We start from the raw sequence: 23094 nt of genomic DNA on the forward strand, positions 1-23094 counted from the left end.
AGAAACAGATCAAGAGCAGGGCTGGAACCTTGGTACGTGACAGGAGATGTCAGATCGGAGGAAAAGGAGAGATTGTTCAACAAACAGAATGAAAACAGAGGTTACTTTCTCAGAGGAAGGATAGAATTGGATCCGTCTAACTTACACAGAAAACCACATCTGTGTGATCCAGAAACGAGTTGCACAATCACTGGAAACACTTTAGTGGAAAATAAATCTTTCAGACATTGGGTGAGAGAAATACTCAATAAGATACACAAATATAGATTGCAAAAGATTGTTATAGTTAACTACACTGAAATTATGAACATTTAAAAACACTCTGAAGTAAGTTTATATGTCAAGTTGCAGCCTTGTCAACCTTCACAATTTATACTCTGAAAGGTTGAAAGAGCTATGTTGAGGTTGGAGGCGTGGTTCAGGTGGAAGAGCATCAGCCAATAAGCAAAAACATTAATTACCGAGTTTGAGTTCTGGTCTTGGACCAAAAAGAAAAACAAACAAACAAAAAACAACAGCAAAGAGAGAGAGAGAGAGAGAGAGAGAGAGAGAGAGAGAGAGAGAGAGAGAGAGAGAGAGAGAGAGAGAGAGAGAGAGAGAGGGAGGGAGGGAGGGAGAGAGGTTAAGTATATTTAAAATAAGGTTGAAGCAATTCAAGGAACAATTAGGGTAAGAGAGGTAAAAAAAAACATTGTAGAAAATAAATATACCTCCGTGGGATTCTTTTTGAATGCTAACAAGAGTGAAAGAGGAAAGGAAAAGTGTGGCATTACTTTACAGCTGGGAAGTTGTACATGTCCCACTGTCTCAGCATTCTCCTCCTGTCTCTTGCACCCAAGAGGAGCTGTGCTTGCTTAAAAAGGTGAGAAGAATGAGACTTATCTACCACCAAGGAGCATAACCTCATGTCCTGGAAATAATTCAGGTTCACGAGAGAAAGAGAGCATATGAGTGGCACATTTCATAGCTGTCAAAAAGAATGCAATCTAGCCAGGCGCTGGTGGCTCATGCCTGTCATCCTAGCTACTCAGGAGGCTGAGATCTGAGGATCGAGGTTCAAAGCCAGCCCGGGAAGGAATGTCTGAGAAACTCTTAGCTCCAGTAAACCACTCAGAAAACCAGAAGTGACACTCTAGCTCAAGTGGTAGAGCACTAGCCTTGAGCTGAAGAGCTGAGGGACAGCGCCCAGGCCCAGAGTTCAAGACCCAGGACTGACATAAAAAAAAAAAAAGAAGAAGACTGGAATCTGGTGAAAGGCAATGATATAGATGAAACTCAGGGATACAATATTTGGTGAAAAATGACATTTCCAAAGATTCATACTTACAAGGTAAAGGCCCAAACAACTATTTGTCTCATGCACAGGAGTAAAATGAACCTATGTACATTCCTATTTCTTCCTGCTTCTATTTCCCCAGCCTTGTGAACAGGGCCGTGGTGGGAAACGCATCCGAGCTATGGCAAACATCGGCACTGCCCTCAAGTTCCTGGAAGGAAGAAAGGTAAGAAGGCCTGGGCTTCTGGCATTGCCACTGGCTGTGGGATACAAACGCAGTGCATCAGTGGAACTGCACGGACAGACAATGTCATTGTGAAATAATTTTAGATTTATGAAGGAATTGCCAAAGAGAAATTTTACATCGCTCTGTTCCCCTTCCTCTAATCTTAAGCACTTCCATAAACATGGTACTGTTACTAAAATAGGAAAGTTACAGTTGAAACTACTAACTAGAGCACAAACCTTTACCATCTTTGGCCCAGTACTCAATCCAACCTCATGGTATGCATTTACTTGTGTGAGTCTTCTAAGGCAAGTCTTCATTGTTGTCTTCTACAACCTTTGGTGCTTTGGGCAGATGGACTCTGGGCATGGGTTTGCATGACGCTCTCTCATAGTCAGACTGAGGCTATACATTGCCTGTAAGAACTCCAAGGAAGGCCTGCGGCGTTCTTCCCTGTGTGGCATTTTAGTGCGCAGAGAGGTCTGTTACATTCTCTTGCTGATGATGTTAACAGTGATCCTATGGTAAAGTGATGGGGGTCATAGTTTTCTGTGGCTATAGCCAACACTTGGGGCTGGATAATTCATAATGAAGGAAGTGTACTTGGCCAGCAAGCCCACAGCATGACACGTGCATTTCGCTGCCTCATACCATAATTGAAGGTGTCACACACGGGGGAGGTAGAGAAGCTCATGTCAGCTTCTGACAAAGCCACAAGTCCCATTGATTGTGGCCCCACCCCAGTGACCCTATCTTGACCTCAGTGCCCCTTTTTAAAAACAATCTTTAAGTAATTGTACGAAGGGGTTTCGATTCATGTCAGTTAATAAACACAAGGCATCTTGATCAGTGTTATCCCTTCCATCATTCTGCGCATCTGTCCCAACCCCACCTCCGCCAGTCACCAGGGACAATATTCCACCCGAGTACCTTGAATATCAAGACTGAATTCTTACCTCGATTCATCTTCCACCCTCCCTTTAAGTCCCACCTCCCCTCAGGCAAAACGTGTTTCAGCTTTCTGAAGTTGCTCATTTTGTTCAACTGTCCTTTAATTGTTGGAAGGAGTTTCCCCGTGGGAATCCTCCCCGCCCCCTCCCTCCCATCCCCTATCTAAGTCAGGTTGCTTGTGTGTATGGGCATCTGGCCCATGTATGTTTTCATAGATGTTGCTATTGTGTACTGAATTTCCACAGAGGAGAGAAAACACGTGCCTTTTGCCTCTCTGCAACTGACTCACTTCACTTTTGCATAATTTCCCCAGGTCCATCCATTTTCCTGGAAATGACATAATATTACCTTGACCTTGTCTTGATCTGCCCACAGGCTTCATTTCCAATTCTATTAAGATGAATTTAAAGACTGAGCTTCTAATACCTGTTCGGGTCACAGCAATTGATGTCTGCCATCCTTTTCTATTGCTGCTTTCTCTCTCGTGGTTGAGAAATGACTTGCACCCCCAACGGGTCCTGTCTGATTTCTCTGCTCTTCTTCAGACTTTCACATATTGCTTCTAACAGATACTTGTTCCTCTCATTCCATCTGCATTTACTATTAAAAGCATCCTATATGAAAAAGATGTCATTTGCCCCATATGTGTCTGTTTATTTATGCAACTGGTTATTTCCTTCCATTTGAACTCATTTGTATTGGTCTTATCCTACAGATGCAATCAGTGATTAGTTATTGCTCATATTGCATTGTGACTCATATTGTGCTAGATTTTACATTGAGATCTCCTTCACTGACGTCTGCCATGTTTCCCGGCAGGGCCTTCCCCTTCCTAGGCACTTCTTTGTTTAGTCTAAGCACAGTTGTCCCAGCTCTGTCTTCCATTTTCCCTAGTCCAGTCCCAGATTCAGTCAGTTCTCAAAGGAAGCTTTGCTCTTCTTGTTGGTGATGGTAATTAGAGCCCGTGTCTGGCTCCTAGGTGTGTTGTGGCTACTAGAAAGTCATGGCTCCTGGGTTCTCGCTACTGTCACTGCTAAGAAATATTAGGTTTGCCAACAAATGTAGACACATGTATGTGTCCTCTCTCTCTAGTCTCCTCCCCTGTACACACCTGCGCACAAACCTTCCTCCTGCTGGGTCTGTTTGTATGCGTATGTTTAAACCATTAGGTTACAGTGATAACTTTGGTTCCAGAACACACTGTGAGACTTATTCTCTCCTTACATAATGTTTTTTGCCCCTGTTCTCATTTTAATGCATTTATGTATTTGTGAAGAATGAATCTACATATGAAATAGTTCAAGAATTACCAGTCCATACACCCATGCAAACCATCACTAACCGGAGAACACTATCCATGTACTTCTGTCTGTATTTAGCAGCTTAGTGTTGACTCATAAAGCTATTTTCTAAATGTCCTGATGTTACTTTCTAGTTCTTCTTCAGTGTGTTTATAGTATTCATTCATAACAGAGGTAACTTGCAATTGTATTCTATGTAGTGTTGTGCTACATTCACATGCACACACCACACATCAAACACACACATCCCAGGTGACTTTAATTCTTTCAGTTTATTTTAGGGCGAGGGATACTACCATGGCTCACCAACACTTCCACATTGCTGGAGGTGTATTTTCTTCATTACTTCCTAGAAACATGATTGCTAAGTCAAAATGCAACGCGTGCATGTAATATTGTTAGATAATATATTTCCCAAAAGGCATGTCTCTTAAATTTAACTATTTCAACTTTGTAAAAACTTAGGATATCTGTACTTGGCATTTGCAGAACTAAGTTTATAAATGGATACCCACATAATTCTGAAAAATAGAATGTTTTGATTATTTTCTTCTCGATCTGTATGTTGTGAATTAATTCATATGCTTTACAAAGTTATAATCAAATACTTAATATCAAACAGGATACTTTAAAAAAGGCTAGATTTCTGGATGCTGGTGGTTCATGCCTGTAATCCTAGCTACCCAGGAGGCTGAGATCTGAGGATCATGGCTCAAAGCCAGCCCTGGCAGGAAAGTTTGTGAAACTTATCTCCACTTAACCACCAGAAAACCCAAAGTGGTGCTGTGGCTCCAGTGGTCGAGCACTTGCCTTGAGCTAGATCTGAGGGATAGTGTCTAAGCCTCATGACCTACCAAAAAAAAAGCTTAGATTGTTGACCATATAAAGTACTTTTTTTTTTTGGTGTGAGTGTTACTGGGGTTTGAACTCAGGGTCTTGGTCCTCACCCTTGATAGGCAGGTACACACCTAGATCATACCCCTATTCCATTGTGTTATTAGATATATTTCCTCCTACTTTCTCCCACATGTCTGGAATTACAGACAGCACCACACTTTGCCCATTATTTATGTTTTAATAAGTTGATGGTTTAATGTGTCAGTATAAATTTTGATGAATTCTGCAAATTTCATGCTTCATACTTCTGAACATTATTATTATTATTATTAACACATGTCATGAAATCTTGGTGACAATTATTAACTAGGAGTATATGTTGTTTTTCATCTGTTTTCTGACTTCTATAGGAATTGTGGTAAGGATGATGGGCAGTGGTTGATTTCATCCTTAGAGGTTGACAGACTTACCATATAAGTCCATTTTGCTTATTATTTTAAAAATAATATCTTTAATAATTGGAAAAAATTGGAATTTATCTGTAGACAGAGAAATATGTGTCTTCAATTCTTAATGGTTATTATTGTCCCTAAATAGAGAACTTAATGGTAACAATCTCTATTGTGCCAATTCTCAACTTTCCTTTGTTTGTCTTTAAAAAGCCATGCTCTAAATGTAATACGTTTGTTTCCCTTTGAGCAAATCATACTGATTTTAAAGGATCATTTGCATCTGTATGTCATCTTCTCCCTTTGTTTTTCATGGCAGTCCATGTACCGAGGATCACCGGTTAGTATAAACTTCAGAGTTTTTAACTCCTGCTTTATATAGGTAAAAGACAACCTAAGTTTCAGGCTCTTTGGTAGCAACCTGCAATGTAAGTGCTTCTTCCTCAGCTACTCACCATGGTTTCTTTTAAATGCGCACAACTCCTCAGTATAAAGAAAATCATATTTTGTTTGATGTTTTTATTAGTTAATCCCTGCATGGTTATGCACATGTATTCATATATTATATATTTATATACATAAATATTTGTTTTGTTTTTCAACTTTAAGCAAAAGAAGTTTGTGAAATCTGTTTTGTAGCTGTTTTCATTTTGCCCAAATGTCCACCAAAACCACATGCTTGCTGTTTTGTGGTCCATCTGCTCTTGTTATATACCATGACACAGGATAACCAAACCGTCTCGGTAGCTAAGACCTAATTATTGCATGATTAAGTGGGTTGTTACATAGTAGCTTATTACTAATAGAATGTTTCTTTTTAAACAGATTAAATTAGTGAATATCAACTGCACTGACATAGCTGATGGCCGTCCATCCATCGTTCTTGGACTGGTGTGGACCATTATTCTGTATTTCCAGGTATGGTCCTACATGTCCGTTTTATAACCTGTTGTAAAATCATGGGTGGGGAAAGAATGTTCTGCCATTCCTTTGGGTGGCCTTCAACTGTATACACAGTCTTTTGGTAGCAGAATTTCATCATCTCCCCTGCAAAGGTGTTTTACCTGAACCTGTATCTCAGAGAACTTCAGCTAAGGAATCTCATTATGGAGATAGACTGCATAACTGTATATCTGTGTACTGTATACTATGTAACTGTAGTAGAAGCTCAGGAAATGTTTTATTTCCTGTCACCAGAATCCTCTCAGACATGATTTCTCATCATTAACTTGGCATTTCTTGTAGAATAGTTGTTCTACTCAAGTGTTAGTTTGCTTTCCATTATGAACACAAAATACCCGAGGTGCTTTAACTTATAAAGAAGCTGATTAGCTCACAGTTGTGAGATTGAAAATGTAAGCGGCTCTGATAAGGGAGCCCTGGCCACATCCCTTCATGGTCTGGTCTATCACACATGGTGATTGCTGGTCAGAAAGATCATGTGGCGAGGCAGGAAGGCAGACAGCAGAGAATTACAAGCTGATTTGTATAGCAGTCCTCTCATGAGAACTAACCAGGATCCCATAAGAAACCAACGAGTTTGTTCCCAATGCATCTTCCCCAAGGATCTTCGGTTAGGTTTTACTTTGCAGTATTTCCCAGTCTCATCACATCGAGGATAAGTTTCAAACATCTGAAACTGTGAGAGACAAATACGACCCATTCATCTCACCCAGGCAGCACACACCCATGTTCTGCCGTGTGGCTGCAGATCTAGTGATGGCCATGGGAAGTGCAGAAAGGAGGAGGAAGACCCCTACTCTGCCTGGAAAGGCCTTGTACTTCTCCAGGGATGTTAAGATCAATCACTTTCAGTTGGTGGGAGGGGGAGAGGCAAATCTCTCTGGGGGCAGAGGAACAATGATGAATCTCATGCGCAGATTGAAGAGCTGACCAGCAACCTGCCCCAGCTGCAGTCACTGTCCAGCAGTGCCTCCTCTGTGGACAGCCTGCTCAGCACGGAGACCGCCAGCCCCCCAAGCAAACGCAAGGTGCCCACCAGGATCCAAGGAAATGCCAAGAAGGCTCTGTTGAAGTGGGTGCAGTACACAGCAGGAAAGTAAGTATCCAGAGCTGAAAGTCTGTGATGACTGATCAATTTATTACTTACGTTCCTTCTGCTTGGGAGATTTGAAGAGACAGTCAAAGAGACAGTCTCCTTGATTGAAAATATAAACAGGAAATTGCCACTAGGGCTCTAGGAAAAGGCTGTGACAAAAATGAGTTCAATTTTCATTGCTGTGACTAGGCCTGATGAGTAAAATTGATCAATCAGTACTTTTGATTATTAGCAGGAAGGCTTATGTTATCAAGTCATTGTTTAGAGTTTCTGTGCTTGAAAATAATCTTTGCCCAGACGAATAAGCAGATATTTTTACTAGCTTACCTCTTGGTAAGACTATTAAATAAGGTGTCATAATCATACAAATTAAGATCCACATTCCACCTGGATCCTTATTTAAACAATTTGTTTTTTCCCTTCCCCTCCACAAATTATACCAACATCAAATACAGTGAAAGCAGGGGTTATACTGTGGGGGAGGGACATCCAAAGCAACAAAGAAATCATTTTCACAATTAAAAAAAAAAGACCCACATTCCAAATCTAATTTTATTTCCTTAAAATTTTATTTCCTGAAACTTTCTTGCCATTTAATCCCCCCCCACCTCTGGTCTTATCTTTTATCTGGAATAGAGTTTCCTCTGTCAACTTTAGCTTTTTGGATTGAAATCTAAATTTACCTATGTATATACTTCTGTTATAGTGATGGGTAGAAAATTAGCATTCTCAAGAAATCTCCTAGCAATTTTAGTGGTGTTCAGTTGAGCATGACAATGTTTTGTAGTCTGATGGGATCAGTGGCAATTTTCTTCACATAGAAGTTGTGCTTTTGTTTGATCTTCCTAGATGACATGTAAAAATCAACTCGCTTGCTCTCTCATTTCATCTAACACTAATCTGAATTTGATTAACTCCTGCTGGAGAAAAAGTTGTAAACAAGTACTTATTATGCAACACTGAAATGCTGAATGTAGGGAGTTCTATTTTCAAAAATGTTGGAGGAGCAGGAAATAAGGAAGGAAAAGTTAAACGTAGAGAAGACACTGTCAGTGCTGCTAATACCTGCAATTTTGCTTCGCTTTGAAAGTGTGTGAGTGGTTGGTTTTCTAATTCCAGACAGAGTCAGAAGTATTTCTGAAGAGCAAAGCTTGTGGCTCCTTGAGTGTGTAGTAGAAATTAAAATGTCAAAAGCCTGCATGTGGTTGGAGCATGCTTTCAAGCAGCACACTGGGCATTAGAGATGTTGATTACAACGTGATGGGCGAAGAAGGGAAGCAGCGGTCCAGGGAGAAGACAGGTGACACAGGCAGCCCTTGGTCATGACGCCATTGCAGTATTGTCTGTGTGACATTGAGTTTTCCATTGCTCTACACTCAATTACAATTAACCAAAGCTACATTGAAGGTTATTTCATAGCACAGTAGCTCAGGTGAACTCAAATCCAAGGAGGGGTCAGCTTCCTCCATTTTGCCTCGCTCCATGTGGATGGAGTTGGGTTTCCAAGATGTGCAGGGATTGGGAGATGGTCCAAAGTCATTTTTGCAGCTTGTGTATATGAAACAGATATGGAAGTTATATTTTCATTGTCTGTGAAGCTATCCAGAACGTTAGATCTGCTGGGTGTTTAGCCATCAGTACTCGAACGCGCTCACTCCCCTGGGTGTTGCTTTGTGTGCATTGGAGGTCTTTGTACAATCTGCTTTGAATTCCATCCCAGTGTGTGCTTTCCAAACACTGACTTATCTGACATGGAAAAAAGACTTCAGATTCCTTAGACTCTTTAAGCCAAGTTCATTATATGTATACAATTAAAAGTAAATGTGCAATACAAGTCCGAAACACCTATATACTGGATATTTTATATATATATATATATATATATATATATATATATATATATTTTTTTTTTTTTTTTTGGTTGGTCATGGGCCTTGAACTCTGGGCCTGGGCACTGTCCCTGAGCTCTTCAGCTCAAGGCTAGCACTCTACCACTTGAGCCACAGTGCCACTTCCTACTGGATGTATTTTTTACCAGTTGTTTTTTCCTCTTTTAGTACTGGAGTTTGAACTTGGGGTTTTGTGTTGCTAGGTAGGCACTCCACCACGTAAGCCCTGCTGACAGCCCGTTTTGCACTGGTTGTTTTTGTGATAGTATCTTAATTTTTTGCCCAGGCATCGGCCTAGGCCATGATTTGTCTATATTTTGCTTCCCACTGTAGCCTGACAGACACGTACTATTACATCTACCTTCTTAGTCTGTGGAGTTTTCTGCTCAGGGTAACCTAAGTCTGTGAGCCTCCTGACCTCAGCCTGCCATGTAGTGGGGATAATAGGTGTGTAACTCCATGCCCGCAGGTAAGATAGGCGTTCTTGTGTATGTCCAAGCTGGTCTTGAACTACAGTCATCCCAATCTAAATTTTCCAAGCAGCTAGGATTACAGGCATGGGCCACCAGTGCCCAACTATTTTATCATTTCTTGAAGTGATGGGTCAGAGTTTTCTTTGGGCATATATATATAATATATATATATATATATAATATATATATATATGATTCTTAAATGAGAAGTTTGAATAAACTTTTTAGTAATGCGTTGCATGTAGTCGACACATTTACTTAAACATGGATCTAACCAGAACAGGGTGCACATGTATCTTTAAATGGATGAATATGCATATGTACTTTTTTCCCCAACAAAAATACAATATACTTTTTCTCCAACAGAAAATATAAAATATACCAAAACATGTAAATATTTATTAGCTAATTTTTATGCCCCATCATATTTTGTTAAAAATTAATCTGAACTGGTGTAAAGAAACAGAAAGTTGTGTGTGTGTAGGTGTGTGTGTCTGTGTGTGTGTGTGTCTGTGTGTGTGTGTCTGTGTGTGTGTGTGCCTGGGGAATGAAGGGACTTATAGACACTCTACTACATGAGCTCCGATATACCACTTTGGCTTGTAGGGTCTGAAGATGAGTTTGCTTGGGCTGGCATTTAATTACGATTGTTCTACCTCCATCATCTCAATCAGCAAGCTTACAGGCATGTTCAAGTTTGCTCAGTTTGTTTTTGAGACAGGGTCTTACCAATATCTTACCTGGACTATTACCTTCTATCAGTTGTCTCTACCTCCCAAGTAGCTGAGATTACAGGCATGGCTACCACACCCAACCTAGAAACATATTAAATAAAGAAATATGAGCAAAGGAAAAATATAAGTAGAAAAGTAAGATAAAGAAGTGATGTGTGAATAAATAATTAATAAGGACAGACTTTTAAACTTGCAGGGGTTGTAAGAATTTAAATCCGTTCTACAATAAAAAGAAAAAAATCTCCAAAAAGCTAAGAGAAAATTCATCTTTGAGGATTACTGGAATCCTATAAAATTATTTTAAAATATTGATTTAGCCAAGGAAGAGGCAACAATACTCAATAGGAAATGTACTCATTACCTTGCTCATGTAGCTGTAATACCTCTGTACAACATTTTTACAGTAAAAAAAAATGTACAAAAATATTGATTTAGGAAGTCCATGATTAGGCCCAATGGTGCTAATTTTAACTCATAATATTTTACACAATCTGAATATACTTTGGTAAACATGTTTTAGAGTGAACCTTAAGTTTACTGAGATCATATTTATGAGCACTTGCCAGTTTCTGTTAATGAGGATTTCAGTTAATACTTTTCACAGAATAAGTATTTTTCATAGAAAGTTTGAGAATGTGGTAAAACTAATTAAGTAATGTTTCTCCTTTCATGAGAAATAACTATAAAGTTAAATGAGAACAACTTTGAAAAAATTACCAGTTTCTTGTATCCATGCTCACTACATAGTCACATTTATAGGTTTAGCACTTAGTTGTGGGTTCTTGCTCTTGTTAAAATCATTCTTGTAACATGCATTGGACACTTTAATGCATTTGGTATGACATTCTCATGTTTTTATTCTCCTGTGAAGTCAGCCTGTCTCACACAGTGTTGCTTAGAAATGTGGAAGAAATTTCTTCAAAAAATTTCTCATGGTTAGTTATGATTACCTTTGGTATTCTCACCATTTTTCTTTTAAACATTGTGTTACATCTTTTGCCTTAAATTGGTTTCCTTTTTATAAGTGTCCACATTTGCTTTATAGTGACCCATCTTCATTACTAAAAAAAACAAAACAAAACAAAAAACCTCTCATCTAGAAAATTCTAAATATCATTAACTTGAATTTTGACCTATTATATCCTCTAGGAAATGGTTTTGCTTGATTGTATTCAGTAACAATTAACTGACATGCATGTCATTAATGAAAAATACTAGGGCTTGGTTGGTTGGGTCCTTATAGACCGAGCACGTGCTTTTGTTTCCTGGTAGTTTGACATTGTTTTTGTTTGTTACCTTAAGGCAGATGGGAATAGAACTGAAAGACTTCGGGCGGAGCTGGAGAAGCGGACTTGCCTTTCATTCCGTCATCCATGCCATCCGGCCGGAGCTGGTAGACCTGGAGAAGGTGAAAAGCAGATCGAACCGAGAAAATCTGGAGGACGCTTTCAGTATTGCTGAAACACAACTGGGCATCCCGCGGCTGCTGGATCCTGAAGGTACGCCCGGACATGCAACGTGTGCTTCTGGCTGCACTGGCTTGTGTGTGTACCAAATCCACACGTGGCGTGACTCATAACCCTCCGTTAAGAGCCAGAAAGCTGGAGGAAAGCAGGAAGACATACTACCCTCCCGTACCAACTTCCTTCTGGATAGAGAGTACGTGTCATCATGTTTAGTAACCAAATATGACAGCGTTGTTCCACATGGCTTTTTGGCTTTGACATATGGCCAGCCACTAACAGATTGTAGTTCAAAGCCATGGGAACCGGACTGAGGGTGGAATGAAGGTTTTGGACGTGTGTTGAAAGAACAGGGATTGTGATGTGATAAAATAATCACATTATATAATCCAAAGAGTAAAGTAAATAGAGGAAATTAGCAGCAGTTTAAGATTCTGTCTTTAAAGGGGTTGTCATTAGATACAGAAATATTAATAACCATTCATTCAGTGCTTTGGCGCCAGTGAACTATTCAACCCCAATGGTGCATATATTTATGCTTGTTACATCATTGAAGTAAATCCTATTTTTTAATATGAAGTGACTTTCTTTGTTTCTTTTGAGTCATTTGTGTTTGAAGTCTGCTGTGTCGGATGAGTATACCTGCTCCTGTCTACTTTCAGTAGCTCCACATGTTAGGGAAATCTTTAAGCTTTGTTTGTGTTAGGCAGTGAGGTAAATGAAGGTAGCATAGGTGGTATGTAAACTTTTTTGGCGGGGGGTAGTGGTGGTCCTGGGGCTCGTGCTGTCTCAGAGATGTTTTTACTCATGGCCAGCACTATACTACATGAGTCATAGTTCCATTGCTGGCAGGTTTTTTATTTTCTTAGTAGTTAAGTGAAAATAAGGGTCTCAGGGACTTCCATGCCTGGGCTGGCTTTGAACCATGATCCTCAGATCTCAGCTTCCTGAGTAGTCAGGATGACAGGTGTGAGCCACTGGCGCCTGGTTTTCTGCCTGTCATTTGGATGGTGTTTTTCGGTAAATTGCTAGAGGTCAAAACTTGTGTTATCAAAACCCAGTGACTGTGAGTTAATTTGTTCACATGTGCTTTGGCTTTGCAGATGTGGATGTGGATAAGCCAGATGAGAAGTCCATCATGACCTATGTAGCCCAGTTCCTGACACATTATCCTGACGTCCACAATGCCGGCGCCGACGGCCGAGAGGATGAGGTAGCTGTGTTCCCTTTACATATGGGTGGTGTGCTCAACTCAGATGGTGATGAGGATGTTTTCAAAAATATCAAATTCAATTTTATTTAATACAAGAGAAACTGAGCAAGGAACAGAGATCATCCAATGGAGAAGCGAATAGTGGAAGTATTTCTCTAGTTTATATGTTGGATATATCAGAGAGAGCTTTGCTGATGATAAATGTTAGCTGTTCAGTGGTGATGCATTACAGGTGAGGAAAGATGGTGCTGGCAACTCCATTTTAGTTCCTTCTTTTAATGTGAGGATTGCAATAATTTTATATGCATCATATTATTTGTACCTACAGTTTGTGAGGCTCCTTAGTCTACTAGATCTTAGGAAAGCTTATTTCAATTCTAGATTGTGTGACATCCACTGACAGCAAACATGGTAGCAGAAAATCTTAATTATTCACCATGGTTAGATTTTTATCTTTTCAATGATTTAACACTTTTTTATAATGCTTAATTAACAGGTTTATTGTCGCTAATATCTCTTAAAAATTGGACATGAAAAAAGGAAATTTATCTGTACCTCATCTTCTAGACCAAAACTACCCTAGGGGAAAATGTGAACATATTTGTTCCCAATATTTAAAAAATATGTTAAAAATACATTTTTAAACAAAATAGATCACAGTATCCATAAAGTTTTATGCTACTTTTAAGCTGGATACATTGGTTCAAGTCTGTAATCCTTGAAGTTTCAGAGTCTGATATTGTGAGGATCATAATTTGAGGCTGGCCTGGGCATAACATACCCAAGACCTCATCTCAGTAGAATAAAGACGGATGGGGTGGCAAAACCCTGTAATCCCAGCTACAGAAGGAAGCATAAATGCATAGGAGGATCGCAGTCTAGGTCAGCCTTGGCATAAAATAACCAAAGCCAAAAAGGCCTGGGACTGTGGGCCAAGTCAGAGAGCATGTATCTAGCAAGTATAAAGTCTTGACTTGAAAACGCTAATCCTGCCAAAAGTATTAAAAATTTAAAGAAATGAGTAAAGAGCTACGCAGCCCATACACATACACTAATTTATCCAGACCTAACTGCTGTGAATTTCTAATTTTTCAACTGGCAAATAATATTAGATAAGCAGTATTGTAAAAAAAACCTTGCTGTATGAAAAGTCTTGGAAGTGGAATTCCTAGTCAAAAGGGCATATGAAATATTATTGCTTTTGACATGTTTTAAAAGTATCAGTTTAGGTTGGGTGCCGGTGGCTCACGCCTGTAATCCTAGCTACTCAGGAGGCTGAGATCTGAGGATTGCGGTTTGAAGCCAGCCCCGGCAGGAAAGTCTGTGAGACTCTTATCTCCAATAAATCACTAGAAAACCAGAAGTGGTGCTGTGGCTCAAGCGGTAGAGCGCTTGCCTTAAGCTGAAGAGCGCAGGGACAGCGCCCAAGCCCAGAGTTCAAGCCCCATGACTGACAAAAAAAAAGTACCAGTTTATCTATCAAGTTTGCCTCATTTTGTGCTCCAAGCAGAATACCGAAGGGCCAGATTTCCAGTGAGAATGGATATTCCATTCTCTTCCTACCTTGTAAATTGTGATTATTTTTAATTACCCGAGGGTGATTCACTGCTGAATTTCAGCTTAATTATAAGGGAAAATGGACCGAGGAAAATTAGGAGCTATGCTTCTGTCTCTGTGGTTGCTATCAGAATTTTGGAGTGCTTTGCCATTACCAAGAAAATCATTTAGAAAAACAAAAGTCATTAAGTGTGTTTTTTTTGTTTTTTTTTTTGAACACTAGAAGCAGGTCTAAGGAAGGAAAAGGTCAGGGATTCTGTTCTATTGTATTGTTTACTTGTAGAAACAGATTTGCTATTAATAGTGACTTGTCCCTGACTTCAGGAAGTAATTAACACAGGGGCACCAGTTGTCTAGAGTTAGGGGATTGTATTAACATGACATTCCACCGAAAGTCTCTAGTTTTGTAAAAAGGAAACTTCCCTTGCTACTTTCCAAAAATTCAAGATCAAACCTGCATCTCTAGGCTCATTTGTCAATGGTATGTAAAGCAAATATTTCTAAGAAGTATCGAGAAGTGAAAGAAGTTTCTAGAAGCTGCTTCCATTAAGACCAGGAGCAGGAAGTTAACCCAGGGAGCCTCCCGGACAAGCTTCTCAGCACTGCAGTGCAGCGTTTTTATTACCAACGATTAACTTAACTCTGTAGATATAATAAACCTCGGTCATGTAAGACAATTCCCTCCATTTCTTTCCTAAAAGAGGAAGTACCTGACTTCTTCAGGGCTTCCCCAATTTAATTTTGACGAAAATATGTTTTATTGTTTGCTGTGAACACATGTGATAAGCATCAAAATTTGAATATTTTCAATAAGCAAAAATAATTTTTATGATGTAAGGCTTGTATTTGTTACTGTGGTAGATGGTCCTCAACTTGATGAATTTTCAAGAATTTGTAAGCTCTATGTATCTTTATATTATATACCATCTTCTGAAAACATGCAATATTCAAGTATTAGCAATTTCTTCATTTTTAAACATCTGTGAATTAACCTATCTACTAAGTATCCATTTTTCCATGTGTTTTTGATGTCTATTTCAATTGAAAATAGTATGGGCTTCATTTGGAATATAATCTTCTTACTGGTAATAGATAATAATAAATAAATTTTTTCTCTCAAGATATTCCTTAGGTATAAGCTGGTAGTGTATTTATGAATAGGGGGAAGATAAAAGTTCGCCTACTTCTGTTAACATAGTTCTTCTGCTAAAATGTTTAATTTTATTTCAAAACACATCTACAAACTATGTTTTCCCACGTGACCATTTGAACTTAAAATAAAATATGTTGATATATTGAATGTTTTAAAAACCATTTGGGTGCTGTTGGTCTGCACCTGTAATCCTAGCTATTCAGGAGACTGAGATCTGAAGATGGAGGTTCAAATTCAGCACAGGCAAAAAAAAAAAAAATATCCATGAGACTTTTATTTTCAATGAACCAGAAAAAAAAAAAACCCTGAAGGTAGAAATGTGGCTCAAGTGGTAGAGCCCCAGACCTGAGCAAAAAAGCCAAGGGGGAGTGGGTAGGCCTTGAATTCGAGCTCCTAGCGGAACAACAACAAAAACAGAAGCTATTGAAACCTCTTAAAGTAATTACACCTTTAAAATACTTGCTTATTTGTCTATAAAAAAGATGCCTGCCAGCTGAGTTCCTTCTTATTCCCTGTATACTTTTTTGTCCCTGATTTATATTGTGTTTCTATATATTATCTTTTTATGTTAGGAAATACTTCCAGTTCTCTCATCCTTTGCATATTGTATCCAAAGTTTTCAGGTAAGATTCAAACAATCTGGAATGAGTGAACTGTTTCAAGTATCTTACATTCTGTAGCTTATGAGCCATTCCTCTGCATGTATGCACCCTATGTCCATATTCCTTATAATACCTTAACAGTGTCAGTTTCTTTATGTCTAACAGAAAAACACCCACGCATGTGTGTTATTAAATGTCAGCAGCAGTTGAAGCCATTCCCGTGGATTTAATCTTTAATCACATGAGGATTTTTCATTTCCTTTTAACACGTAACTAAGCTAATAAAAGAAAAACTTCTGGTAACTAACTTTGGTTTCTTAAAATGTAACAAGAAAAATTAACAAAAAAACAGTTAAAGGATTATTTTTGTATCTTAAAATATCCAGCAGAAATTCTTTTGGAAAGGTTATTTTTGTCAAACGGAATTTCCACGCATCTCTTTTGTTCTATATTAAGCCACATGGTTTAATCAAATTCATGATCTATAGTATATCTACAAAATATTTGTAGGATGAATGATTTTTAATCCTTGCTCATATTCAAGCTTTGACTGCTTCTTCTAAATTTTAGCTTTTCCATCTTTCTATGACAGCTGGGCCTGTGATTAAATACCCGTCGACACAATAGATTTCATATCAACCTTGAGAATGGAAAATCAGAATGAACTAATAGCATGTCAGATATTAAATTAGTTTATTCCATGTTTCATGAAGCAACAGTTTACATATAAACAGGGCAAGAAATACAAACATGGCTTTGTGTTTGTGAGAAAGAGTGAAGGAGGAAGGGAGAGAGAAAAGGAAAGAAAGTAAGTTGATGGTGTAGCCGCTTGGAGTTTAAAATGTCTTTTTGCAAATTGTCCCAGTGTCTTTTTTTTTTTTTTTTGAATGCATGTGAAGTTTCCAGAAAAGCCACCAGTTGGGTTCTGGGATTTGACTGTTTGAAACTTCATTCCCCTCTTAGAAATGGGTATATAATTAGCTACCGCTCTCTTTCCTTCTATACTCTCCCAGCCAACACACACAAAAAAGCACGTGCTGAATGGATTCTAAAAAGCTTATTTTAAGTGCATAATCCTCAGGTGATTTGTGAAATAATTTGTTAGTAACAACCAGCTGCTCTTAGGGACAGCGCGGGGTTCCTCTCAGAGGTAGCAGTTTCTGCTAAGCCTGTCCTTGAAGACTGTCAGTGCAGATCCATGCTCCCTGCAGACCTCTGGTACGCTGCTGGTGAATCCGGAGCATTTTCCCCTGGCCTCTCAAGAATGCATTGCTAGCAATTTACCAGTGTCTCATGCCTGTGCTCTTCATTACTCAGGAAGCTGAGGGTTGTGGTCCTAAGCCAGCCTGGGCAGGAAAGTCCATGGGACTCTTATCTCTAATGAACTACTGAAGAGTCAGAAGTGGAGCTGTGGCTTAAGTGATGGAGTACTACTAGCCTTGAGGGGAAAAATGCTCAAGGATAGCGCCCAGGCCCTGAGTGGAAGCACTGTCACCAGTACGACAGAAAACCACAAAAAACCCAATCAGTCAACAAGAATGCATTACCAGTGTGTTCCTGGGCATGAAAATCGACCAATAATAACAGGATAATGTGGCCCTTGATGATGTTCACGTGATCAGTGAGGCCAGGCATTGTGGGAGGGGCTGAAGCTTTTCAAATGTCTCCTGTTATACCTCTTCCTCTTAATAACTATGCTATCAAGTAACAACTGCTTCACAGCCATACATTGGGTGAATACTGAGGGATAGACACTGGGTCAGGCATTAGAGATAACAATACACGTGACAGGTCTGTAATTCAGGGCACAGCATTACGTCTGCCATGTAGTTGACTATGAACCGGGGGTTCTCTGTATGCGGCCTGTACACCAGCTAGCCCAGCTCCCCTGGATGCTTGGTTAGAGTTATAAATTTCTGGGCCTTGCCACAGTTCACTGAATCACAAAGCCCGGTGTGTGCCCAGCCATTCGAGTTCTCACAAAACCTCCAAGCAGCTGTGTGCAGAAGGAACTTTTAGAATCCTTAGCACAGAAGAAAAAGACTCTGAGCACAGAGTTCTGGGTCAAAAGAAGTTTCGCAGAGAATGTCCAAGGAGAAAGAGGAAGATTAGTGCTCACATTCAGATGACTATCTGTGAAAACCAAAAAGCAACCAGGCGCCGGTAGCTCACACCTGTAATCCTAGCTACTCAGGAGGCTGAGATCTGAGGATCGCGGTTCAAAACCAGCCTGGGCAGGAAAAGGCCATGAGACACTTATCTCCAATGAACCACCAGGAAACCAGAAATGGCACTGTGGCTCAAGTGGTAGAGCGCTTGCCTTGAGCTGAATTGCTCAGGGACAGCGTCCAGGCCCATAGTTCAAGCCCCATGACTGACAAAAAAAAAAAAAACAACCCAAAAAGGAGAAGAAAACATGGATTATCCCAACAATGTGTGCCAGTCCATCTGGGTTCGGTAACAGAGATGATCCTGAACTGTCACCAAAACCACAGGAAGATACTGTGAAGTGTCAGTGCAGATCCATGCTCCCCGCAGACCTCCGATATGCTGCAAGTGAATCCGGAGCATTTTCCCATAGGCTTTTAAGAATGTGTTGCTAGCAACTTACCAGTGACTCATGCCTGCGCTCTTCATTACTCAGGAAGCTAAGGGTTGTGGTTCTAAGGCAGCCTGGGCAGGAAAGTCCATGGGACTCTTATCTCCAATGAACTCAGGTGAGCTGCTGAAGATGGACCAAGGCCACAGAATGGTTGCATAGGCCAGTCAAATTTGAGCTGGTTCTGCCTGCCTATGTGGACCGCACTCTCTATTCTACATTCCTCCTCTCCTTTCACCAGCGTCACCAGACATGTGAGCAAGATGCTACAGGGGAAAGCTACTTACAAGCACCTAATAGTCATACTAAAAATAATATAGCTCTGATTATTTTGGATTTCTTGCCAAATATGAAATCTTTGTTTTTTTAAAAAAAATATGTCTACTGAATTTTGCCTCCTGTAATTATGTATAGAAAAATACCAATGCATTTGTTCAGTGGGTAGTTTGGTAATCCTCTCGCAGTAACCAGGGTGCAACAACCTAGGAATCTGACATTGAGCAAGATCCTTGTGTTCTCTGTCTCCTCGGAGCTTCCAATATTGAATATCACTTTAAAATCATAACCCGGGCAGTTTTCCAAAATGTTTGCAGCAGCAACTCCCTGAACTCAATCAATCAAAGTCAATTCCATCTAGAATAGACTCCTGCATTGCCAGTGACCTGGGCCTGAAATGCCACTCACCAACCTGTGTTTCCATCCGGCTCTCCTTCCTTCTGTGTCTTTCTGGCCATGATGTCATCTTCTGTTTTGAACACATTTTCCTTATTAACTTGTTGCTCTAACTTAAGGGAACACTAAGTTCTCTTCATTTTGAGGATGAGCAGGGGGAAGGAGGTAGATAATTTCAGCAATTAATGAGACAATTAAGATCTTTTCTTTTCTTTTCTTTTTTTTTTTTTTTTTTGGGTCCGGTCGTGGGGCCTGAACTCTGGGCCTGGGCACTGTCCCTCAGCTCTTCAGCTCAAGGCTAGCGTTCTACCACTTGAGCCACAGCGCCACTTCTGGCTTTTTTCTTTTAATTAAGATCTTTTCTGAGAATTAGTTTGTTCAGTTTCTTACACTCCAAAACAAAACAAAACAAAACAAAACAAAAAATGTGGGACAAAGAGAAAGAAAAATTTTCAGAGACACTTGTGATATGTTACATATTAAATATAACCATCAATTAAATAAATTCATGCTTACTAATAAGGTTGTCATGTTTCATGGTCTCCAGAGAGAAGACAGACTAATTTTGAAGGAAATGAAAGTTTGGATAGAACAATTTGAAAGGGATTTGACAAGAGCACAAATGATAGAATCAAACCCGCAGGAGAAATACCAGGTAATGTATGGGAAAGAGATGGTGAATGTTTCAAAAGCTTTTCATGAGCGTGCCTTATCTATGTCACTTAACCTACCTGCAGAGAAATAATACGTATTCTCATAAATCTGAACATACTATAATTCTACTAAGCAGAAAGCTTTCAGCTGTATTCTGTCCATACTACACATGGAGCTCTGAGAGGCTGTCACTGGTAGGGAATTCAGTCTTCTATAGGTGACCCTGGGCAAAAACATATAGACATTATCTCTGCACAGCTCTTTAATGGTCGTCATCTGATGTTGAAATTCACCAAAACAAAACAAAACAAGACAAAAACCAAAAGCACTGTCGAGACAAATGAAAATAACCACAAAATAAGTCGAATTTAATAAAGGATTGCAACATGATTGTTTGGAAAGTGGCTCTTAAGAAAATCAGCTTCTCCTGCACCCTATGCCATTCAGAACTGTTGTCCTCAAGAAGAGGTCACTATGGTTATTTTCCTTAGGTTCATTACTCTGCCATTAATTGGTTTTCTGCTCCTAATTTTCACTTGAAGACACAATGCCTTCGAACAGGTTTTTCCCATTAAGAAGCTGTGATTTATTCTAGGGAGCTTGGTCGTGTCTCACCTATTTGAGATGCCCTACCTTGTTTTCGTGACAGAACTGACCACAGTAGAGTCTATATATTGGCATAGTCTGCATGATACTGTGTTATATTCTTCTCCATGTGCAATTTTAGTTATTTTTAGGTATAAAAGTGAACTTGGTAGAATAAGAGCATACCACAGGGAATAAGATCAATCATGATTTTTGTGTTTGGCTTTTTAAAAAAGATTTAAAATTGGCATACATTAGTTTTTGTCATCCATCCATTCATCCATCCATCCACCTATCCAACGCATACACATATGTATACAGTGTACATTGATTCACTTTACTCCTTGTCACTTTCCTTCATTCCCCCTCGTCTTCTTAGAACAACTTCACTAGTTATCATTGCTCTATTTTTGTGCACGTAGAGTACTTACACCTTGTTCACACTCATTCCCAACCCTTGCTCTTTCCCATCTCACCGCAGCCTGCTCCCCCACCAAAAGCAGCACCTGTCATTACCGTCATTCATTCTTTAACGTGTATGTTAATTGTTTAAGGGAATTTTGCTGTGGTATTTTCACACATGGATGTATTATACTTCAGATGAAACCTTCTATTGCTTTCTCCTTTCCTTGGGTTTACTATTCCAGTTTTCAGTGAGTTTTATTATGTCATCTTTGTCCATAGAAACAACGTATTCCAATATTATTCACTTGGTGTATGATTTTTCTAGGTTTGAAAATGTGCCTGACTTTATGCATTTGTGTTTTTGTTGAATTTGACAAAACAATCCATATTTGATTCTTTTCCATCTATCCTTTGCCTGAAATTCAATAACCTTTCCCCAACCTCCTCCCCCAAAAAAGTCTTGGTTAAACTCCATCATAAGATGATTGAGCCAGTAAATTGAAAACAAAAAAAGCTAAGAGCAAAATTTATATGCTTATTTAATCATTGATGAGTTTTAATTCTAGCACAAATAATCAAAATATAATCTGCAAGTTATAAGCTTGCTGGTGACCCAATTGTTATTTTATTAAAAGGAAATTAGGGATTAAAAAATTAACAGAAACATATCTTTTGAGCCACAAATGTTTTTCTGTAGCTTAAAAAAACAGGCTTGGGGACTATCTGAACTCAGTATCTAGGGAAATTTTTCTTTGATAGGTACATTTTGTTATCTTCTAATTTAACTTGCCAATTAACACTGTGTTTTCTAGTTTTCACAAACATAAACTTCTGTGGGAGAGAGTTAAATACTTATTTTCTTTTTCCCATTCTTTAAATTCCATTAAGTTAGAGAGAATGGAAGAAATTCATAGTGAAAGTTTTACTCACCACCTCCCCCCAGTGGCCTTCCCGTGAATCTACATGTTCAAATGTCTCCAGTTCTTGTAGCTCCATTTTCTGCTAGACTTTCCCTTGCATGTTTTGATAATATCATTACACAATTTAATGATATTTTCAATTGATATCTAGACTTGGAATCACACTTTACGATGTACTAATTTAGTGTAACATGTAGAACTTAAAGTACTACTTCTATGTTGGCATCAGGCCGATGGTTAAGTCTAGTTATTATATGTTTAGTTAAATTTTCTAGGATACATAATATTTTAATGCTACAGAATTAGAAGGCTTGATATGTATAGGAGGTCCAATAAACTAAACCTCTTAGTATAGGATTACATAAACAAAAATTTAGCTGTCTTTTATTAGCATGATTTTAATGTATGTGATTTCTTTTGGTAAGTTGTTTATAATTTGAAGTAAAACAACTATTTTCCTACATAGCAGAGATATCCATTCTAATCACCTCTTGACAAATATCAACTGGTATGTAAACCCTGGGTAGAAATGAGCAGCCCTCGGCTTTAGTTCTGCCCATGCTATTTGTCTGTGCACTTCTTGTCTCATAGTATTAATTCATGTTTATGTTGCTGGTTATAAGAAATCCAGAGAGGGTAATAAGTAGAAGGCGTTTAGCCCCAGGGTGAGGGTCATGGTTCCAGCTTTCTGATTCATAGCTGTCTTTACTATAATAACTGCTATCGATATTACAGCGATCCCTCACATACTGAGAGAGTTACTTTCCAGAGACGCCCGCGATAGGTGAGAACAGTGTTTTTATATGTATGCGTATTTACACATATACATATTTCAAGGCTTTAGAAACCCTTCCAACTCTCCTATAAACCTTCCCTACTCCCTTAGTATTCTTTCTCATACTCTTATAAACACTTTATATGCTCCATTTAAATACTATATACTGCAAAATTCCACAATAGAGTGAAAATTCCGTGATACAGACTTAGAATTGCATTAGAATTAGATTACAGAATTAAAAAATAAAACCCACGATACAGTGAAGCCACAGTAAGTGAACCGCGCTCTGGTGAGGGAC

The 23094-nt window shown here is 39.0% G+C and overlaps 1 protein-coding gene across 14 annotated transcripts in view; it reads left to right on the forward strand.

The window, feature by feature from the left end:
* Syne1 (spectrin repeat containing nuclear envelope protein 1) overlaps positions 1-23094 on the forward strand; it is a 406378-nt gene that overhangs the window by 74987 nt on the left and 308297 nt on the right. For 10 of the 14 annotated variants that reach the window (XM_070010443.1, XM_070010444.1, XM_070010431.1 and 7 more), the window contains 8 exons: positions 1419-1502; positions 5360-5380; positions 5866-5958; positions 6921-7099; positions 11498-11694; positions 12762-12871; positions 16154-16204; positions 20002-20109. In XM_070010443.1, coding sequence (XP_069866544.1) covers positions 1419-1502; positions 5360-5380; positions 5866-5958; positions 6921-7099; positions 11498-11694; positions 12762-12871; positions 16154-16204; positions 20002-20109 — 843 coding nt within the window. The remainder of the gene's footprint in view (positions 1-1418; positions 1503-5359; positions 5381-5865; positions 5959-6920; positions 7100-11497; positions 11695-12761; positions 12872-16153; positions 16205-20001; positions 20110-23094) is intronic. The other 4 variants (XM_070010437.1, XM_070010438.1, XM_070010434.1 and 1 more) reach the window with 2 other exon arrangements.

This window comes from Dipodomys merriami, unplaced genomic scaffold (assembly GCF_024711535.1).
Source record: "Dipodomys merriami isolate MVZ:Mamm:240054 unplaced genomic scaffold, mDipMer1.0.p SCAF_8, whole genome shotgun sequence".
Classification (NCBI taxonomy): domain Eukaryota; kingdom Metazoa; phylum Chordata; class Mammalia; order Rodentia; family Heteromyidae; genus Dipodomys; species Dipodomys merriami.